The sequence below is a fragment of the Aphis gossypii genome, chromosome 3, assembly GCF_020184175.1.
Source record: "Aphis gossypii isolate Hap1 chromosome 3, ASM2018417v2, whole genome shotgun sequence".
Taxonomy (NCBI): Eukaryota; Metazoa; Arthropoda; class Insecta; order Hemiptera; family Aphididae; genus Aphis; species Aphis gossypii.
The window spans coordinates 1,494,777-1,516,019 of NC_065532.1; the positions used below are offsets into that span (position 1 = coordinate 1,494,777).

General features: G+C 28.8%; 1 protein-coding gene across 1 annotated transcript in view; it reads left to right on the forward strand.

The window, feature by feature from the left end:
- The first annotated feature begins 3,168 nt into the window (after nucleotides 1–3,168).
- LOC114128100 (uncharacterized) overlaps nucleotides 3,169–21,243 on the forward strand; it is a 66,260-nt gene continuing 48,185 nt past the window's right edge. Inside the window, exons 1-3 of the mRNA XM_027992532.2 lie at nucleotides 3,169–3,560; nucleotides 16,733–17,286; nucleotides 19,572–20,030. Of these exons, the coding sequence (XP_027848333.2) occupies nucleotides 16,760–17,286; nucleotides 19,572–20,030 (986 nt within the window). The 5' untranslated portion in view covers nucleotides 3,169–3,560; nucleotides 16,733–16,759. The remainder of the gene's footprint in view (nucleotides 3,561–16,732; nucleotides 17,287–19,571; nucleotides 20,031–21,243) is intronic.

The following is a 21,243-nucleotide window of genomic DNA, read 5'->3' on the forward strand; positions in this document are numbered from 1 at the left end:
ATCATACCTGTTTTTCATTAAATCTATAGTGGCTTTTCATTAATAATAAAATATTTTTTTCTGAGTGATATTTGAGAAAAAACTTATGGAAAACTAAGTGCTAAATTTTTTAACCTTAGATATAAATACAAAATATGTTATGAATTTTCAACAACAAAATTACTTGTAAATTTTCGCTATTTTGACATAATTTCGTAAAAATTTTAACTTTAAACGCTTATAAAATAAAAAAAACTATGATCAAAGATTTTTATTTTTTTTTAACTACACTAAGAACAACTTATATGGAACTTTGTATTAAAGTTTCAAGTTTTTTGGGCACTCAACATTTTTTTATCGACACTTCAAAAAAAAAAAAAAAATACTTAGAAAAATTCAAAAATTTCAGTTATTCTAAATAGCTCAATAAAAGCCAAAATATTTTGAAAATTTAACTGTAAATAGAAAACTTTTATATAAACATCTTGTGAAAATTTCAAGTATTATTTACAGTGATTAGTATTTGTATTACAGCTATATAAAAAATTCGATTTTGTCAAAAGCTGGTTTTGTGTAAAGATTTCCGTTTTTCCGTAATTTTTTTTTGTTTTTTTCCGACGTTTTTGAAAACTACTGGAAAATTTTTACTTTTGACCTCTATATAATGCACCAAGGATATTCACTTTGCCATCATCGGAAACCACCCCCAAAGTTTGAAATTGAAGCATTATTTCGACAAGTTATGTTGTACACAGACATAAAAAAAACAAACACACATCATTGTAAAATCATTACATTCATCACTTCGTTCAGAATCTAAACGAGAAGATATGCTTTAAAATCTGAGCCCTAATTTATATATGTTCATAGTAAGCGCATCGACCTTATAATTATAACATAAAAAATATTAAATAATGAATCATTTATTTATTTATCATTTACAAAACAATCTGTATCCTTTCTTTTTTAGCTATTTTGTCAATAATTTCTTCAACGTCCAATCTTATGCGGTTATGAATGTAAAGCTTTGTAAGCCCATTCAATCTGAACTATAATTAAAATAATATTTAAAATTTAAACAATTAATAAGCACAACAAATATTTCATTAGCGAATAGGGATATAAGCTAAGAAAAAGGTCAAGGGGGAGATATATCTCTCTCATCCCCCCCGTTAATACGCCACTGTATTATATTATACCTTTGAGATTGATAAATGAAAAAAAGTAGACGAATATTAAAAACCGGAACGTGTGTCAACACACAAAAATCAAATTATATTTATGTCTTTTTTATATTTGCACGCGGTATGTATGTTGTACTTAATATCGATTATTGACCATCGTTCGGATGGTGGAAGGCTATGTAGGTGAAGACGGAAGGAGACTATCATGCAGTTCCGGATTTGTGAACAAACCGGTGTTATACTCACCGACGTCCCAGTCAAGCCTACGGGTGCACGAAAAAAAAAATCAAATTACCAACAAATATATTATGTATAGGTTACGGCAGCTGACCTGCAGTGACATATTTAGGCCGAATCCGTAGGGGTCTAGCTGTCTGGGCTGGTCAGTTGTAAGACATCACCTTGATCAACAAAGGCCGGAAGGAGGTACCGGTCTTGCATTGTTTTTAATACAAGGTGTACATAATATACGACAATATCAAATGTACAGATGATATTGATTGAAACAGATTTATTTTTATTTTAATGGAATGTATTTTTTAATTTCACGATCAAATCACAATGTACGCATGATTTTCAAAAAACTAAATAAGATTATTATTATTATAAATGTACAACAGCAGTTTGTATAGTTAAGAAAATGTATTTCTATTAAAAACACACAAGTTTGCTACTGTGATACATAAATAAAAATAAATATTATTTACCATAATGGCATAATATTGACTGAAGTTGACAACCGAGGTGGAGAGATATCATTAAAACTAATACACTTTAATTTAAATCTAAAGATATAAAGATTTTCGTTTTTATTTTTCTAGTTTCCTTATGAATAAATATATGACAAACTACAGAATAATATTTGAAAGTTGTAAGGTTTAATTTACGATTAAAATTAAAGTTTAAAAGTCAATATGAAGAAAATTACTGGATATTTAATATTTTCATGGCTGTAACTGCAGAGTATCTATCAACCTACTTATTTATATGAAGTATTGACAGTTAGATAAAGTTTAAATATATTAGGTACCTATATGTTTGTTTTTTTTAAATACCTACCTCCTACCTATGTAATAATTTTAACAGTTGACAGTTTATTTTGTAATGTTTGATTTTTTAAACGTGAATATTAATTTATTAAGATAAGCTATTTTTAATAATAATAAAAAAAAAACACAATTTGATGAAAACATTCGCATTGTGTTATAATGTATAAAAAAGGAAAATATATTACTGACCAACTTATTATAGTTTCTTGATGAAGTTATAGTTATCAATATGTAATTCCTAAATATTAAAGAACACACCAAAATCCATATTATGTTGATAAAATTTCCACATAGTAAAAATAAGATATAAACAATAATCAATATTGAATACCTAATAATTAAAGTTATCGCTAGGTAGTTGGTATTTATCGCCTTAACACATTTTATATTATTATTTGAATATTAATTATAATTATATTATTTTAATTTCATTAATGAATCAACATTACTGAAAAATGTGTACAACAAGTTTTTCGACAAGTTTATTTTACAATGGTACCTATAATATATTGAATATTACAGACGTTGCAAGTCTTTGTATTGCAGTTATGCGGTTTTAATATGAAGATTTAACACGAAGGCTCACTCGTACACATCAGTACATCACGTGTCACAGCGGTAGACTCGTATTCTTTCTTCACGGTAAGTAGTAAAGTAGTACGACGATCGACCCTTGAGACGGGAGCAAATTATCGGCATAGAAAAAAAAATAAACCTGTTGCGCCTGTCGCCAAACGGATATACAGGTGCGTGCGTAAAAACATACCTATGTTTATAGATAATATTATGATTATAATAATATTATAACCGGTAACCGCCGCCGCGACTTTCGTGCGAAACATTCGACCGTCGACCGTATCTGTCAGCCGCCGGTCCTCGTCGCCGCACCCATCCCCTCCGACGACCCTCGAAGAAGATACACGGTCGGGGCGCCCGCTCCAACAGGTGCGCACAGATCGCTCTGAGTGCAGACTGCAGGCGCGCAGTACACGTTCGTCCGGCTCCCGCGCTCGCGGTCCATTCGTCGCCCATCGTTTCGTTTGTCGTTTCCCGGTGTTTCTCGTCTACAACCCTTCCGATATCATCCACAACCCTCTCAACAACAACGAATACACCACGTACTCTGCGAGCGATCTCTTCGTGTTTTCCGCTTGTTCTGAAAGGTGTGTTTTCGCGTGATGATCGCCGACAGTCCAGCATCATCATATCGCGGGCGTTAACGTCATCGTAGGCGATGGGCCATCAAAGTCGGTATCGGTCAGTCCCAGGGTTCGGTCTTCGTGAAATGTACCCGACCAACGGGGCAGGAGTGGCCTGCAAGATACATTTTTAATATCATTTTGCGCACGTAAGTCTTGTACGATGTATAGTTTCGGTTTTTACACAAGTACCTAGTATATAATATATATATATCAACTATATACAGTATACATAAATACATAATGGTACCTAATATATATTATAATTAATATAGAGGTACAAACCACTAAAATATAAAGTCTTGACACTCTAATCGAATCATTCTGGATGATAACGATTACAATGTAATCGATTGGTATATTTATATAGATCCCTAAATACACTAACCACATCTAACCATTTTAGTGATTTTCTAAAAGTATTAGATTATATACTAGTCTAAAATGTTTAAATCACGTACCTATACGTTAATATAAATTATATTTTGAAAAGCTACTTGAGTGATTCGCGTTTGTATGTGAAACTGGTCGTTGCTTTAATGGCCTAATATAGTTAAAAACATCATACTACGTAGGTAGCTGTTGTGTAGTAAGTTTTTGTATAAAAGCGTAAAATCTGTTTTCATCGATAGGTACTCGCTTTCTTACTAACAGTTTGAGTTGTTTTAGTTACCAGTAAAAATACAAAGACCCTTGAATCCAAAACCGTCTTGAGTGTTTTGTCACCATACTATAAATTTATTTATAGAAAATAAACGATATAATCCCATACTAATGTTTAACAAATAATAATGTACGTTTTCGTCTTCTCGTTGGAATATACTTTGTTTTTGGAGGATAGGTAACCGGCAATAGACGATAAGAATGGACGAAATCAGTTATCACTACCCCTTCTGATCATGTGGGAACACTGTCCGTTCGGTGATTACGATGAGGTTCATTGGCCATAGCGGCGGCGGGCCGAGTCGAGGCGATTGTCCCGAATCTCCGTCGTCGACCTTGTTCCGCGTACGCACTTGCCCTTTCACATTTATTTAGTAGTACATGATATTTATAATTTTTAACAAATAGATTTGTGTAAGTACAAATAAAATTAAGTATTTTTAAATACCTAAATTTCATTTTTTAAATTGTTTTTATAATTAAAAATTAAAATGCAATTTTGCTGCTATGGCGCAGGACACTTGTTAAGCTACGTATTATAAATTATTATACCCATTGATATTTCGATTTTGAACTTGAATTGAATTTGTAGTCTGCCACATATCATTATTATACATACCTACATACTTGTACATAAAACTATAGAATTCTATTAATTAATCACAATTATATTTTGAATCTTTATTAATGGTTTTATTGTACATTTTATTTTACAAATATATACCTATATAGTATATTTTTATAATTTAAATAATTTAATATCTGCATTTTTATATTAGGGTAAACTATAGTTTCGTATAATGTAAGTACTAAAATATAAATACAAGTATAGATATGTTCGTCACCGTCCTTAAATATATTATACATAATATGACATGCATATGTGTGTATATTATCAACATTATCACGTGGTTAGCATTGAAATTACAATAGAAAACAAATCATTTTTTTCATTTTTTTTTTCTGAAAACTACTCTCACTTAAATTTTTAAAGCGAATCAAAGCCCTAACGGCTAATAAGCGCACAAACAATTACGATTCCTTTCGATTGACTATTCATATATAGCGTATATTTGCAACATTATAGGTGTGTTGAGTTGTTTAGTTTAATCGGTCGTGTGGTTTTATGTACAAAATGTATTATGGAGTTCTGCGGTTTATTCAATTTATTATTCCATTAAATGAACTCTATACACCTATAACGAAAAATACTATCTATAAATGGTTCACATATCATCTATTGTAGGATAAATATAAGTTCCTACATAATATATAGCATGTTAAAAATATACATATGATAGTTTCTATATACTGTAGAAAAATTGTATATTATGTAAAATCCTACACAGTAAAATAATTGTGTTAATTCCTTTACTAATTGTTTATCTGTGTGTATATTTTTTTGCTAATAAAATGTTACATTTTTAAATAATTTAAAAAAAAAACATAATAATATTTGATGATCTATTAATTTAATAATAAAATATTTTTATACCTATGTATAATTCTTCTGTATATTATGTGTAATGTGTATGTTACTGAACTCCTCCTAAACAGCTGGATTGATTTTGATGGAATTTTATGTGTGTGTTTAAGTGGGTCCCAAGATGGTTTAGATTCAAGTTGGACTTGATAGGTATAGCGCTGCAATCGAGTTATAGGAAATTTTAACATTGATATATCTTAAATAACACTTGTGTGAATCTTAGAAACTGAAGATCTTTGGGATCACTCATTTGAAGTGATATGGCTTATTTTAAATAAAATAGTAGACTATAGAGCAGATTTCAAGTATACTTTTATGGACTTAACTCTCGTTCATAGAATATTGAGCGATAAAATATGAATAATGAATGTATTAGTGGCACTATCTGTCTCGAAGAAAAAAATTTAAATTTAATACAAAAAATGATATAATTTTTTCCCCTGTGAAGTTGATCTTACGACTAAAAAAAAACATCAATATTGCATTAACTTATATTTTTTTAGTTTATTTTAAAACAACGATTATAAGAATCTACTAGAAAAATGATTTTCCAGAGATTGGTACATTAAAATGGAGATACGACGATGTAGCATATTATAATATTTTATGTATGAAAATGTAGTTAAAATGATGCTGTTTTTTTTACCGTGTAGAAACTTATATATTTTAATTTTTTTCAGTCAAAGGTGCATTTATTTTTTATAAAGATATGTGTAAAAATGTATATAGTCATCACTTCATAACTTAAAATTCAGGGAACCGAACTAAAAATTCGATCTATAGAGGTTTTCAATTTACCGAGTGTTTGTATAATCGAGGGGAAAAAACAAGTAATTCAAATTAAAGAGAGGTGAAAAATTTTATTACATACCTACGTCCTACATACATTATTGTATTTATTTTTATTATTATAGTAAGGTGTCAATATAGTAAAATTTTCTTTTTGTTTGAGTATAATTGAATGCGTTGAAGTTGGGGTACAAAAATCTAGGGCAACATCTTTTTTTACCAGCTTCAACTGCCACACTCACTTTTTTTTTTTATAGGTGAGCGACAAACACTTGTACTTAACGAGGCCCATATTTAGACTGATAACCACTATACGTATGAATATGTCAATAAGACTATTTATACACAATCGTTATATTATAATTGTCATAGTAAATTTATTTGAGTTCATATAATATAATAAAGAAATTTGAACTATAAAGGTTCTGATAAAAAAAAATTCGAATTGTAGAGCTGACAGACATTTCGAATTATGAAGAAGACTAAAACTTACTCATTATATTATGTTAAAGGAAATATAAATTAAATCTAATAAGTAATTTAAAAAAATACTTTGATAGATATCTGTTATTGCCTACTAATAATTTTATTAACATCATGATAATATTGTGGATATGAAGCGTAGTATACAGAATGATGCATGCTATTTTTATATCTGATTTTGGAATTTGTTGTGTCATGTATTCATGTCTAATGTCTATTGATGTTTTCAATCAATAATTTCTAAAAAAATAAAAAAATAAAGATGCCGAGGACATAATAATAATGGTTAGTTGACAACTATTTTTCAGGTATTTTAAAGTCATTATAAGAAGAAAAAATATAGATAAAACTAAGGTCATATTTGAAATTTACATGGAAAATTTAATTATAAAACTTTTTTTTTCAAAGCTTACACATCAAAATAATATGTGCAGTGTCGGTAAATATAAATTATAATATATAACATGAAAATGATTATTAGAGTATATTATATTTTATATATATTATGGATTATTATAGATACAAGAGTTACTAGAATAAAAATAAAAATTTTTGAATAACGTTTATAAATTTAAAATTGTAAAAAAAAAATAATTGTTTTCCATTTTGTTCATTTTGTTGATCTGTTTTTACTTAATGTAACCAATACATTTTATGATAAATTAAAATTTATGTGGCAAGTACTATTTCATTGATCAAATACTGTACATATCGTAATAAATATCAGCAAGATAATTTATTGTTTTTAAGTATAATAAGTTTTCAATTTTGTCATTCACAAAGAACATAAATATTTTACAAACAAATTCTGTGCATCAGCATGGAATCTTAAATGGCTAAAATGCCCTTGAGCTAAATTTCACTTCAAAAACGCCCACACCTACTCACATAATATCCGAATAGTAGATAAATGAACTTACTATCTAACATAAATATACGTTTTTTATAAGTAAATATACCTACATATAACTACATATATAATTCCTCATTTGGATCTAATCACACTTCAAAGATCTGAATAAATTAGCGAATAAAAAATATATATATTTATTATGGGTAAAAAAAACACGTTTCACCAGATATGTGGTATTATTATTATTTTTTTTTCTCCATCCTTCTCGTCTGGCAGTCATCATATTTGCATTACAATGCTTGAAAATTTCTTCCAATGACCTTAATCGCTTAATAACTTCCATGTAAGTTAAATTTCGTTTCCGTGTCCATACTATTGTAATTATATTACGAAACTATAAAACTCACGTGGGTACCTCTAAATAGATACTACACAATCGTACACTGTAGTCATGGCTTTTGAATAGGTGAGGCTGATGGAGGGCATCAATAATGATGAAAAAATCTAAACTGTAGATTTCATTGAGACACAAAATATTATCAATTATAATACCTAATTAGCTATTAGCAATAATTACCCTAATTTATGATATTAATGTTTATCTTAATTTATGTAAGTTTAGAATAGATTAATTTGATATTTGCTATCAAATTAACAAATTATTTTTTTTTATTACCAATTTTATTTGAAAAAAAACAACACTAAATAATAAACCTTCACATCACTTCTAGTAAACACACATAATCTTACAACTGCGCTTACATATAATTGATGCTAATCTATAACAATATAATGTATTTTTATAATAATAATAAGGATCATTATCTTTACGATGTATTGAAACGCTTTTCGTATTATGTGTGCCATGCAGATCTGTAATTGCATATTATCTAGGTTTCTTATAATTGATATCGAGCGGTGTAAAAACAAAACAACGTGCAAACATATGTCTTATTATAATGAATTATATTTTGGTTCGTTGTTGCCGCTATTCCGCGCCTATACCTTCAATGTATTACTATAATATTATACTACTTAGGACTGTGGGAATACTACACAACATATTATACTTATTTAGTACCAGCTGCCTGTACGCATATTATAATATATCTACCAACTAAATATTCATAACGGTATACCTAGAGAGCTCTCTAGGTATACCTATGCGTATTGATGTATAGTATACTACGTTATGAGTGTCTAGGATTGTAGGTAATACATATTATGATGTACCGTATAAATATATAATACTATTTATTACATAATATATAATTACAGGGAGGTGTATATTACCAGGTGATAAAAGATTAATTTTCATATAAAATGCCCAAATAACACCTTTGAAATTACACCGTGGAATTAAAATTTATTGTTGGCGAATATAAACTATATTATTATACAGGCACACGTTATTTATTAGTTTATATAATAGTTTAATATAATATTACCTACACAGTTATCGCGAATTTCGTTTTCGCCGACTACATTGTTATTGCCGTGGACCATGAAATGGTGTGTTTCATTGAATAATTAACAATAAAAATCAAACGAAGACTTCGTTTTTACTGTCTGCTGTACACGCATAGTATCACGATATGAATGTATATTATTCATTTATTCAGTTCAAATAAACTGGTTCTAACTGACTAAAACTTAAATCAATACATGTGAAACTTATAATATTATGCATACGCACGCGCGGGTACACACACATTATCTATGTTAAGAGTAAAAATCTATGGACATTCAGAGCAATTTTTTTAGTATAATAATGTTATGTATTATAATAACATCACGTAAACGATTCAGATGCTGGCGGGCGGGTCCGTTTTGCAATAAATAATAATAATCGTACTGAATGGGAATCTTGTACGCGACTTCGCATAATAATAATAAAAGAATCAATACATAATTATTTTTCGGTTTATCAATTTATCAAGTTTGAGAAACAAAAACTGGTCAATCTGGTAATCGTCACTTCAGACGCACTCATAAACAAAATTCACTGCTATTATAATATTTTATTAATATTATCATCGTCATCTTGCTTTTTATAAATACAGCTAAAACAATAAACAAGACTGAAATTAATCCATTTTATATTATTATATACTTATCCACTTAAGAGGAAGCTACACGTTTAGCATTATCTCCGTCTTAAAAATATACACATAGAAAATTGTATATTCTGAATAATCTATTTAACTCCTGTTATGTTACGCCAAAGCGAGTTGATCTATTATCGAATTAAGAAGTAAGAATATTATCTATTGATTTTTTTTTAAATTTAAATTTTTAAACCTAGTTATAAGCATTCTAAACTTTTAAACAGTACATTTTACACATACATGTGTATGTAGCATCTTCTTAAACAAGGTATACAATTGAGGAAATCTTTGACTTATAAATTAAAAGCTACATACAATATTTAAAACCTATGCACGATTGTATACATACAATGACCAATGTGTAGTATAACCAGTCAGTACTTGCAAATATTAATATCTTGTATTTAATAAAGCAATATTATATTAAAATGGAAGTGTATTTAATTCGATTTCTAGCATAGTTTCACCAGAAAACAATTTTTTCGCTCACTTCTATAAAAACTTTTGACCGACTTTCGAGTTATCTTTGGAGTTCCAACACTGTTACACAGTGTTTAATTGTATACTTGCAGCACTAAAGATACCGACCTAAGGATTTTTTTATTATTATAATCAACTCGAATAGCACGAACTCGAGATTTTACGATATTATAATATAGTTTGTTATACCGGACAGGTTTCTTATTAATAAAATAATTATATACTTACCTATATAAGTAATAAACGCATAATAGGTATATAATATACATAAGTAATTGCAATGATCAGTTATCATTTATAGAATTATAGATATATAGGCAGTGTAAAATATTTGAGAATAATAATTAATATAATAAAAGATGACTATAAAATAAAAACGATAATACAGTTCATTAATTCGAATATATATATAGAACTTTTCATGTAGAACTCAAGATCTTATACGATTCATATTATTGCAAAGTAGGTCTTTGCAAATTTTATTTGTAATATTAGAAATAACTTTTTTCTATTCTTTTTAATCTGTAGTTTCCAAAATTTATTAATCTAATTAACTAAAAAATTAGGTATAACCGTGTAGCCTCAAAATACTTTGACCATATTTAAATTATAAAAACAGATCAATACCTGACATTTTTAAAGCAAATTTATTGTTTAGAAACCAATTATATAAGCTCAAATACAAACTACGTTAGTTAAAATGCATTTGTTATTTTATTATTCCCGTGTTTTTAAACTAGAATTGAAAAAAAAAATGGATGTTTTCAATTCTAAGTCTGTGTTACATGTATACTAATTGCTAAAAACCATTAAGGTACATAACATAAAGTTTTGATAATGTCTAGTAACCTATAACAGCAACATAATGTTAAAAAAAAATTGGTTCTTGAATTCTCGTTCGTAATTCAGACTTAAAAGACATACCATATTAAATATTTTTTTCCGGTATCGATGCAGACAAAAAAAAAACATTCGTTGTATATGTAGTGCCGGATCTAGGACATTTGACGCCTGGAGCTAGTAAAATGCAGCGCCCTTATAACTGTGCACTGTGTAGGAATACTTTCATCTTTTTATTCGACTATTATAATAGTTGTATTTGGTATTGATTGAGTTAGTACCCGAGTATTAGCGTTTAATGGAACCAGTTCTATAAATTTGAAATGTTTTAGATAAAAATATTTTCATAAAAAAATTAAACAAAACTTGTAATTACAGTTGTATCTATTAAATGATAAAAAAAAAAAAAATCATAATTTAGCTTTGCGTCGATGGCGTGGGTTTAGAACTATTGTAATTTATAGTAATTTAACAAAAAACGAACAAAATTCCAGTTATCACAGAAAATAGGAAAAAAGTCTTCTGAACTAGTATTCTACCTACAATAAGTGCTAAGCTCACCCATTAGTTTATACACTTGTTATGATATATTTGGTTGTCATCCACTTGAAATATTACTGGTATATCTGCAGGGTTATGAGATGGCTATGTGTTTTTAACATATCATTTTATAATTTATATGACAATAGATGTTTATAGTTTGAAATACAAGTGTCAAGTGATACCTTCATTATTTGATAAGTAAAAATACATTTTTATTTTATTAATAAAATAAATAAAATTTACAATACGGTTGATATCTGTACATATAAAGTCAAATTTGCAATGACGTATAATACGTTGCATTGTAATTAAGGGTTATTCGTGTTCTCTATATGCATATAATGTATTAATATATTATATTATTATATATCACAACGACGTCAGTAATAATAATCTTTGTTCGGTCAATATAATTATTTTTACTCTGGACCTTTAAAGGCTTCAGTAGAATTACCGTAGAACGTGTTTTTTGACGTGTGATTCCGTATTTCCGTTCGGCTATAAAACGTATAATATTCTGATTACGAACTAGGGGGAAAATTGTAACATTTCCGTTAATTTCCATCCTGTTTGACGAACCGTATAATACATTAAACATTATTATGTATACGTATATTATTGTGATTCGCCAAAATAAAACTGAAAACATTGAACTCATTCCCGTCTTCTAGTCGATTATTATATACCTAATAAAATAAATAGATATATAAGTATTAGGTGTATAGGATTATATATTTACAATAAATTACCCACAGACCAATGTCATATACAATTTAAACATCTACAATGAATTTGAAATATTTTTTAGGTTTTACATGTGTATGTAATAATAGTTACATAATAAAAAAATACATGTATACCTACTATTATTTAGAATTATATAGTTTTTCTGAATACAAAAACATTGAATGTAATATGATTTTCTTTTGTGTAGTGTACATACCATATAATATATAGGTACCTCCTAATCTGATTTTGTCAATGGTTCGATTTTGATGCTTTATTTCTTTGTTTCATCTAAAGACAATAAAGTATAATATAGAGTACCAACTATATATAGATTAGATTTTAGACTGAGATATTATATCTCGACATCTTGATTTGATAAGTCTAGATCCGGGATTAATGTAGGTACAATGGAAAAAAAAGTAGGTACTTGTAAAATCATTACATTTCAACCGTTGTGCTACATTACATTATTATATTTTATCGTTTAAGGCAATTTAAACACAAAAGAGATTATAAATGTGAAAATCGTGGATATACTCGTATTTTTAAATTCATAATAAGGTTTCTTTATAAAAATTACAAGATGTTACGATTTGACAAATTATAGGGCGTGCAAAATATCCGTGAGAATCGTCCGAGAGTCGTCGCGTATTATAAAAACACTGCTAAGCACTAGCAGTTCTATTAAGTATTAACATAAATGGCATGCAATGGTAAAATTATCGTACTTTTTAATGTTTGAACGTTCAAAGACATTGGATCGTTAAAAATAACATGTCGAATTAGGTTACTACAGTGGACGATGCTAGATAATATTATACGTTAAACGATTAATAAATAGCTAGGACTAAATTTAATTCAATATATTTTATTACTATGGAATTCCTTTTTAGCTATCTGATTCAAAACTGGATACTATACAATACAATTCATTATTATCATGTTAAGTATATATGATACATAAACATACCTATATACATGATTGAATATTTAATTTGTATTTATTAAATTTACATTATTTCGATTTGTAACTTATATAAATTTATCTATATTTATAGACGCTAGAAAAATTGTCTACTAAGCATTTTGTACTAATTTAAATAACAGATAAAAGTGAAGTTTAACTATAATAGAAGTTACATCAAATGTTTATATTTAATTTAAGGTAGTAAATTGAATTATAGTAAAGATAATTAACTATTAGTAATTGCCATTTGCCATCGATAAAAATTCATATCGTTTTACTGCTAAAAATAATTCATACCTATATAATTAAATTCTTTTGTATATTAAGTTACGTTAGTTATAAATATTAACATATTAGAATACGTTTAAATAGTTCCATATCGATTAAATAATATTTTAAAACTATTTCCGTATATTTTAAACTACTAAATTTGAAATTATTTAAGAATGTTATTAAAATGTAGATTTGCTATTGTTGTAATATATTTTAATATATTGTACATAATAGGGTCAAATAAATACTTATTGAATAAATAAAATTTCAGATTTAAATTTAGATTTATTTCGAACATATCATCAGCTTTATAATGATATGTTTTAGTGTCGAAGTGGAGCTAGTAATGTTTGAAGTAATTTTCAGTGATGTGGGTTTTTTATTAAAATCGTAAAAAAGTAATAAAATTGAAATTTCTTAAAGCAAACTATATCCATATAAGGATTAAACCAGGTTCAGAACGAAATAGACCAGTGCAAAATTTATCCAGAGTTCTCTTAATGAATATTTGCTAGGTTTATTTATCAAAAGATATTTAATACAATATACATTTAACAGTCTGTGAACATAGTCAATGGCGTATTTACGGGGGAGGTCCAAGGGTACTGGACCCCCCCCCCACAGGAAAAAAACCGATACATATTCCTGCAGTATAGAGTAATAAGTATAGAAATTGGTATTCTGACGACGGTTTCCAAGTTATGACTAAATATAATGTGTGATAAAGGTAATAGATATAATATAGTAAGTTATATCATAGTTAATATAAATTATTTAATTACCTATATATAAACTGTGGACCCCCTAGAAAAATGTTGAAAATGCGCCACTGAACACAGTTGTGTCGTTCTATATTTTTTTAGAAAATACATTTAAACTACAACAAGTAGTACTGCAACAAGTCCTTAATGAAACAAACGGTTAAAATTTTTGTGATAAACACTTTTTGGTCCGGAGTATGAAAATTGGAATAAAAACAAAAATTAGAAGCTGAATATATGATTAACTTTAAATTTCCAAAAAAAGGTCATGTGATTTCTTAGTTTTATGTGGTCATCGTTGTTGAACAATATGAAAGTTGTTCAAGAAAACAATCGTTTTGCTTTAAAAAGAAAAAACTCTAAGTTTTTTATTCATCCATCATATACTATGGGTACCTACGCTTATATAACTTGACATTATACATCAAGCAATATTTTATGGTACTCACTCATGATTTACGCTATAATATAATACTATTATCATTTTCTCGTATCGTTTTGGGCTTTTAGTCACATATACCTATACAATAAACATATAATAATAATTATAATATTCAAAACGATGTGCGATGCTTTTATGTGTAGGGTGTATACAAGTACACTACAGAATAATATATATAATTATAGGTTCATGAGCACGCAAAACCGCTATTATCCTTATTATTTTTGCATTATTGTTGTTGTTGTTATTATTATTATTATTATTTGTATATATTTCTATCTCTATATCTTTCTTTTTTTCTGTATGGTTCTAACTAAAGTAAAAATTATTATATTGAGGATGATAATAATAATAAACGTTGGATAATATTATAATATTGTTTTTCTCTCGCGATCGTATCGTAAACATCGGATATTTCATACTTATATACATATTATATATACCTATCTAGAATATAAGTATATACTTTCACTGCGATTTCACATTGAACGAATTCATCTTAAACTTGAAGTGTATCTACATATATATATATATATATGTATGTATTCGTAAAAACTCGAACACATGCGTGCCCGACCTGCGATGGGCGGGCATACTTGAAATCCGCATATAAGTATATACATATATAATATTCATTCTATATGTGTTGTACCTTGTACAGTGAAGTCCAGGTCACCGTTATAATAACATGCTCATTTGTTTTTTTTCACCGACGAAATTCCGTATAGCGCGTACCCTGCACCTACTTATAGGTACAACGTATAATAATACTATCGTATGTATTGTATATAGGTACCTAGTTGATATTTTGAATTCATATTGGTCGATATATTTAAAAAATCTTTTATTAACACACTTAATATTAACATAATGATTCAAATCAATTTTTTGTTATTATTGTTTGATTAAAAAAAAAACTAAAAAACCATCGATTTTTGTTTTCTTATCGGTAACCAATATAGGTAATACACATATTATACTTATTGAGTGTTTTTTTTGTCAAATACTCATTATTTTAAAAATATTTGTTTTTACACAATTATTGATACGCTGTAAAACGACTGACTTAATCTTAAAATTATATTACTTTAAGTTAAGATTAAGAAAGTAGAATAGAGTGATCTAAAATCTATTCATTGTTTTTAAATTTTATAAGTTGACTTATAGTTTTATATTACTATTCATTCTAATTATCATGTTACATAAATTTTTTTTAAATATTTACATAATTATAGAAAATTTGAACTCATGTGAAATCAAAGCTATAGCTTATAACTCTACCGGTTTTCGGTGGTTTTAATCAATGCAAGTTATTTATTGCAATAATATACAATCGAAATAAATTATAATCGTTTGATAATTTTTATATTTTTATGAATACAAATACACAATATATATGTCATTATATTATGTATAATACCTTCGTTTTCTAAATCTCTTCTCTTTAGTTGACAGTCGTTACTCCCAAGATATTTCTTTTATTCAAAAACACTTTTCCGGTTTTGTTGGCTCTCATTAGCATTTTGAACTTTAAAACCTAAAGGTGTTAATTCAAAACACCCGTAATTCTTGTTTTATTATCTCCACCGCTTAACCAATTATTTAAGAAATAGTTTTTCTTCAGGATGATGATGTTCGCCAATCAAACCCCGCCATTTTTAAGTTAAGGTCTTTAATCTTGAAATATATTATTATATTGCCATGCATTTACATCGTGGTTTTGTATACCTTATGCTTCAAACCCTATGTAATATTTAATAATAATAATAAAAACAATAAACAGATACACTTTGGACAATGGACATTCTCAGTCTTGAGTCGTTAGGAGAAGTTTTATTATGTATTTATAATAATATTATCATCAAACATGTCATAAAATAAAATATTATAAATGGTTTTCACAGGACGACAGAGCACAGCACAGCACAGCCATGAGCACAGTGGCCGCGAAAGACTTTGTGACGGTCGTATCGGTGGACGGTGGTGGCCGAGGTGGAGTTCAGACGGTTGAAGATTCGTTTGTCACCGTGCTGTCCATCGGAGAGGACGTTGCCGCTACGGACGGTTCGATCTGCAGCACCGCTGAAGAAGTACTTGTCTATCGTCTGCCCGGCGAGCGATTGGGCTTTGGGTTGCGGTTTGACGGCGTGGACACTTGCAACCGGCTATTCGTCCAGTCATGCGCCGACGGCAGCCCTGCGTCCCGCACTCAGGCGTCGTGGGGACCGCTGGCCGCCGGCGACGAAATCGTCCGGATCAACGGACGGCCGGTGAATAGGCTGAGCCGCGACGATTGCGTCCGATGCCTCAAGGAGTCGGGGCTGGTAGTTAAGCTGCACATGGTCGACGGTCGGCTAGCCGTAAAGGCACCGCCGCCCGTACCTCCCCGGAAACAGAAGAAACCGGAACCTCCCCCGCCGATCGCGTCGTCAACTTTGTATACAGATGCCGTCGAAAAGTAAGTACCCGTATTTATATATTTATATCATGATTTCGCATTATAATATTATTAATAAGCTTCTCGCTACTCGTGTTTACGAGTATGCGATATACTTTGGTATTTGCCAAGTGCGGTTGGAACCTAATAGGTATAGTATACCTGCTACTTGTACGAATATTCGGTATTTGACACGAGTCAAAGAAACAAATTAGATTTTTCATTAATATACGAGTAGTGGTTTACGTTTGAATATTCGTGTAATTTAACGATTTATTCCACTATTCGTGTATACTGGTCAAATACGCGAGTCGTGGGTATCCAGCTGTAAGTTCTTCCGGTTCTGTATATCGTGTATTGTATAACTTTAAGCGGTCGGTAATTGAGCCACGTTTTATCTATATATTTTGTATACAACAGTAGTTCTCAACCTTTGTGTATATCTACCCATTTTTCATGCCACCTTTTTAAAAATAGTGTTATACCAACGTTTTCAATTTTTTACCGACCTATTGAACATTATTGGTGACCTAGAATTAGGTCGTGACCCTATGGTTGAGAGCCTCTGGTATACAATATCTGTTTGTATTTTTATTACTCGTGTGTTGGCCATACATGTATAACACAAAATTATACAAATATGTATTATATAAATTTATAAATTTCTTTTTTTTAAATAAATATATACAATATAAAACGGGACGTAATATTAGTCAAATAATTATTAATGTATTTTTAAATAATGCGATACAGATTTCACAAATTAAAATCTGACTTTCTCCCCTTCTTCCTATTTTTTTAAAATTTGGTTGAAAATAGAATTCTTTCTAATTAAAGTTTGCTTCCTGGCTTTTAATTATCTTACGCTTCTTTAAAATAGTGGTCTAATCACTGGGTCAACCTGATGTAAATGTCTAATTTTAGTGGTTCAATCCCCGGACCCATAACTATAATATTATGTGTTATACAATATGGTATGAAGTAAGCATTACAGTAGGATTTATCAGTGGAAAACATAAAAAGAAATATAATTTGAATGTATTTAAATGAATTCATAATAAAACAATGTCAGTTAATAGGTAAGATTTTATATTACTTTTTAATTATTAAAAAAAAAAAATACTTTTAATTTGCCTTTCATCTCATATTTTACGCAAGTCATCCAACTAGAAAATATAATATAAGCTAACGGGTTATGTAAGCGAAAAGCGAATTACATTACCTGATAAAATTTCCATTTATACAGAGAAAGGAGGCACAAAGATGACGATCGATGATCAATTTCTACTAATTAGTGATGATTGATGAACATTGTGATTATATTATATATAGATAACGAAACTCATCTAAACAGATACAAACCTATTATTTATTAAGCTATGTTCAAAGAATTGCCTCGTTGGAATGTCCGTGTTGATTATTATATTATACGTGATACTATCAAGTGTTGATGTTAATTAAAAAATAAAGCGTCTGTGCGATGGGTATAATATTTTTAATTTCCCTCGCAAAACGAAACAATTAGGATTATAATTGGATGCCTATTGGGAATAATGATACATCTGTTCTCATCACACACGTTTCATAGGCGTAACTTCACTACCTACATAATAGTTTTTATAATCAATTATACAATATATTATATTAATACCTATACGTTATAATAAAGTATTCGAATATTTTAAATTTCAAAATATGTAGGTACAAGAATTTTGACATAAAATGATTTTAATTTTTGATTTATTTAAGTAAACTATTACTTATTTGTGAATTGTGATGTTTTTAAAATTTGTCGTTATGGAAGCTTTGAAATAATTTTCAAATAATATTATCAATAAATGTTATTAATATAGTAAATGTTGTAAGTATTATACATTCGTACAATTTATTTTTTGATAACTGTTAACTATGTACAAGTAGATAACATTATAAAATGAAGTAATGCCTATACTGTTAGAGTAAGTCAGAAAATTCACTTAAGCAATTTTACTCAAAATGTCTACCATATTATTTTTACCTAAATAGTTACCTATTTAAAAAGAATAATTTAACCTTAAATAATAATGCTATTTTTAAAGCTCTATAATACTATGTATAACCATGTAAGTTGTTAATATAATAATTTGACCAATAATCTATCCCTACACTATCATCATGCTCTATCTTACCACAACTATATGGTGTGTAGGAAAACATAACCTTTTTGGAAAAACAAAAATAATTAAAAATATTTAAATTGCGTATGCAAATCTAAAATCTGCATGTATTCGTACTCCAATACTTATTAATATATGTCCATTTTACAGGTTATTCGTTTATCACGGCGAATCGGAATCGGACGACACCAACAGTAGTGTTTCCACGGTGGTGTCCAAGTGTCCTGCCGAATTATCAGTCGGTGAAGACTGTGACGGCGTGTTGAACGGCGGCAGTGACAAAAACTGTGTGCTGGACAGAGTTCTGGAGCCGTTCATGCAGCTGGAACGTGAGTTTTCGTCGAGTGCAGCCATTGGCGATGACGTTGGCCTGTACGAGAAGTTGGTGGCCGTGGCCGAAGAGGACCGACTGCCACCCAAACCGCTTCCTCGAAAGGAAGTGCGGCCACCTAAGAAGAAGCCACCGCCACCTCCACCACCGCTTCCTTCGTCGCCGCCGCCGCCAGCTTATCGGTTGCCGCCCAGGCTTGTGGATTTCGTGCACAAAGACGAACCGCCACAAACATTCGTCGACACACCTGCTGCAGCCGATGATGACGACGTTTTCGCGTAAGGGCGTAAACCGATAACTTCCTACTTACCCACCGGCGATGGGGTACAACCCGTCTCATTTATTTAAACCCATTTTTTTTAATCCTATTATCTATAATTATAATTATTTTAATTTATATCTTTGTCATCGAACCCCACCACTACCCCAAAGTGTTTAATGCTGGTTAAGTTCAGACCCAACCGTTGACCTATGTCTATATTATGTTCCTAGCTCGTGTCTCGACAAAAAACAAACTATTGTTATTGAAAATTCTACTCTTAGGTATATTTACGGTGATCGGCGTTCACTAAATCGTATAAAAATGTTTGCAATTAAGGTTTTTTGTTCGGGTTCTACTTGCAATGAATGAAATTAATAATTTTTATTTCCTTATATTATCTCAAGTTTAATTTAATGTGAAACTATAATATTTTATAAGCCTATATCTAAGAAACGGATAAAAATGTATTTATTATTTAATTTAATTAGGTAATTAATTATTCAACTGAAAGTAATCTTATTGTGTACCTATACTTGCTACCTTGAGTTTATTTTACAAATAAGGTAAATCCACTTAATATATTTTTGAAATTAAAATTACATTTTTGTGTTTTATTGTTTTATAAAAAAAAATAGTCATTATAGAACTTAATTTTTTTTTATGATTCATTAAAATTTTAAAATGTTTAATACATTATCAAATGTATATTATTTAATTATTAAAATTATTGTATCTCAGTATTTATTAAATTTGAAATAAATTTATTATATTGACGTTTGAAGATTAGGTATTTTATATGCTAGTTAATTGATTTCTTTCAATCATTATTTTACGTAAAATAAACGAAAAACAAAGTACAAATCGTAATTTAACAATATTTTTTTAGGTTATAAATACATATGACTTTATTTGTAAGGAAAAAATCGTTTAACTTATTTGAATTTTAACTGATGTCTGATCGTTAAAAACTAGATTTTTAATTGTATTACCTAATGAAAAAAAAATAATACTATAATCTTGAATAATGACAATGTAATTAAACATTTATAGATTTGTGAAAAGATTATGAATTGTTACACGGTATTATAATACATACATTTGAAAAGATTTAAATATATTGTTTCTAATTTAAAAATATACCTCTAACAATGTAAAAGCCTTAATTGTTTCAGATTACCCGAGTACTATGTCTTACAAATTGATTCTTCGGAATTAAAAATAATTTACCC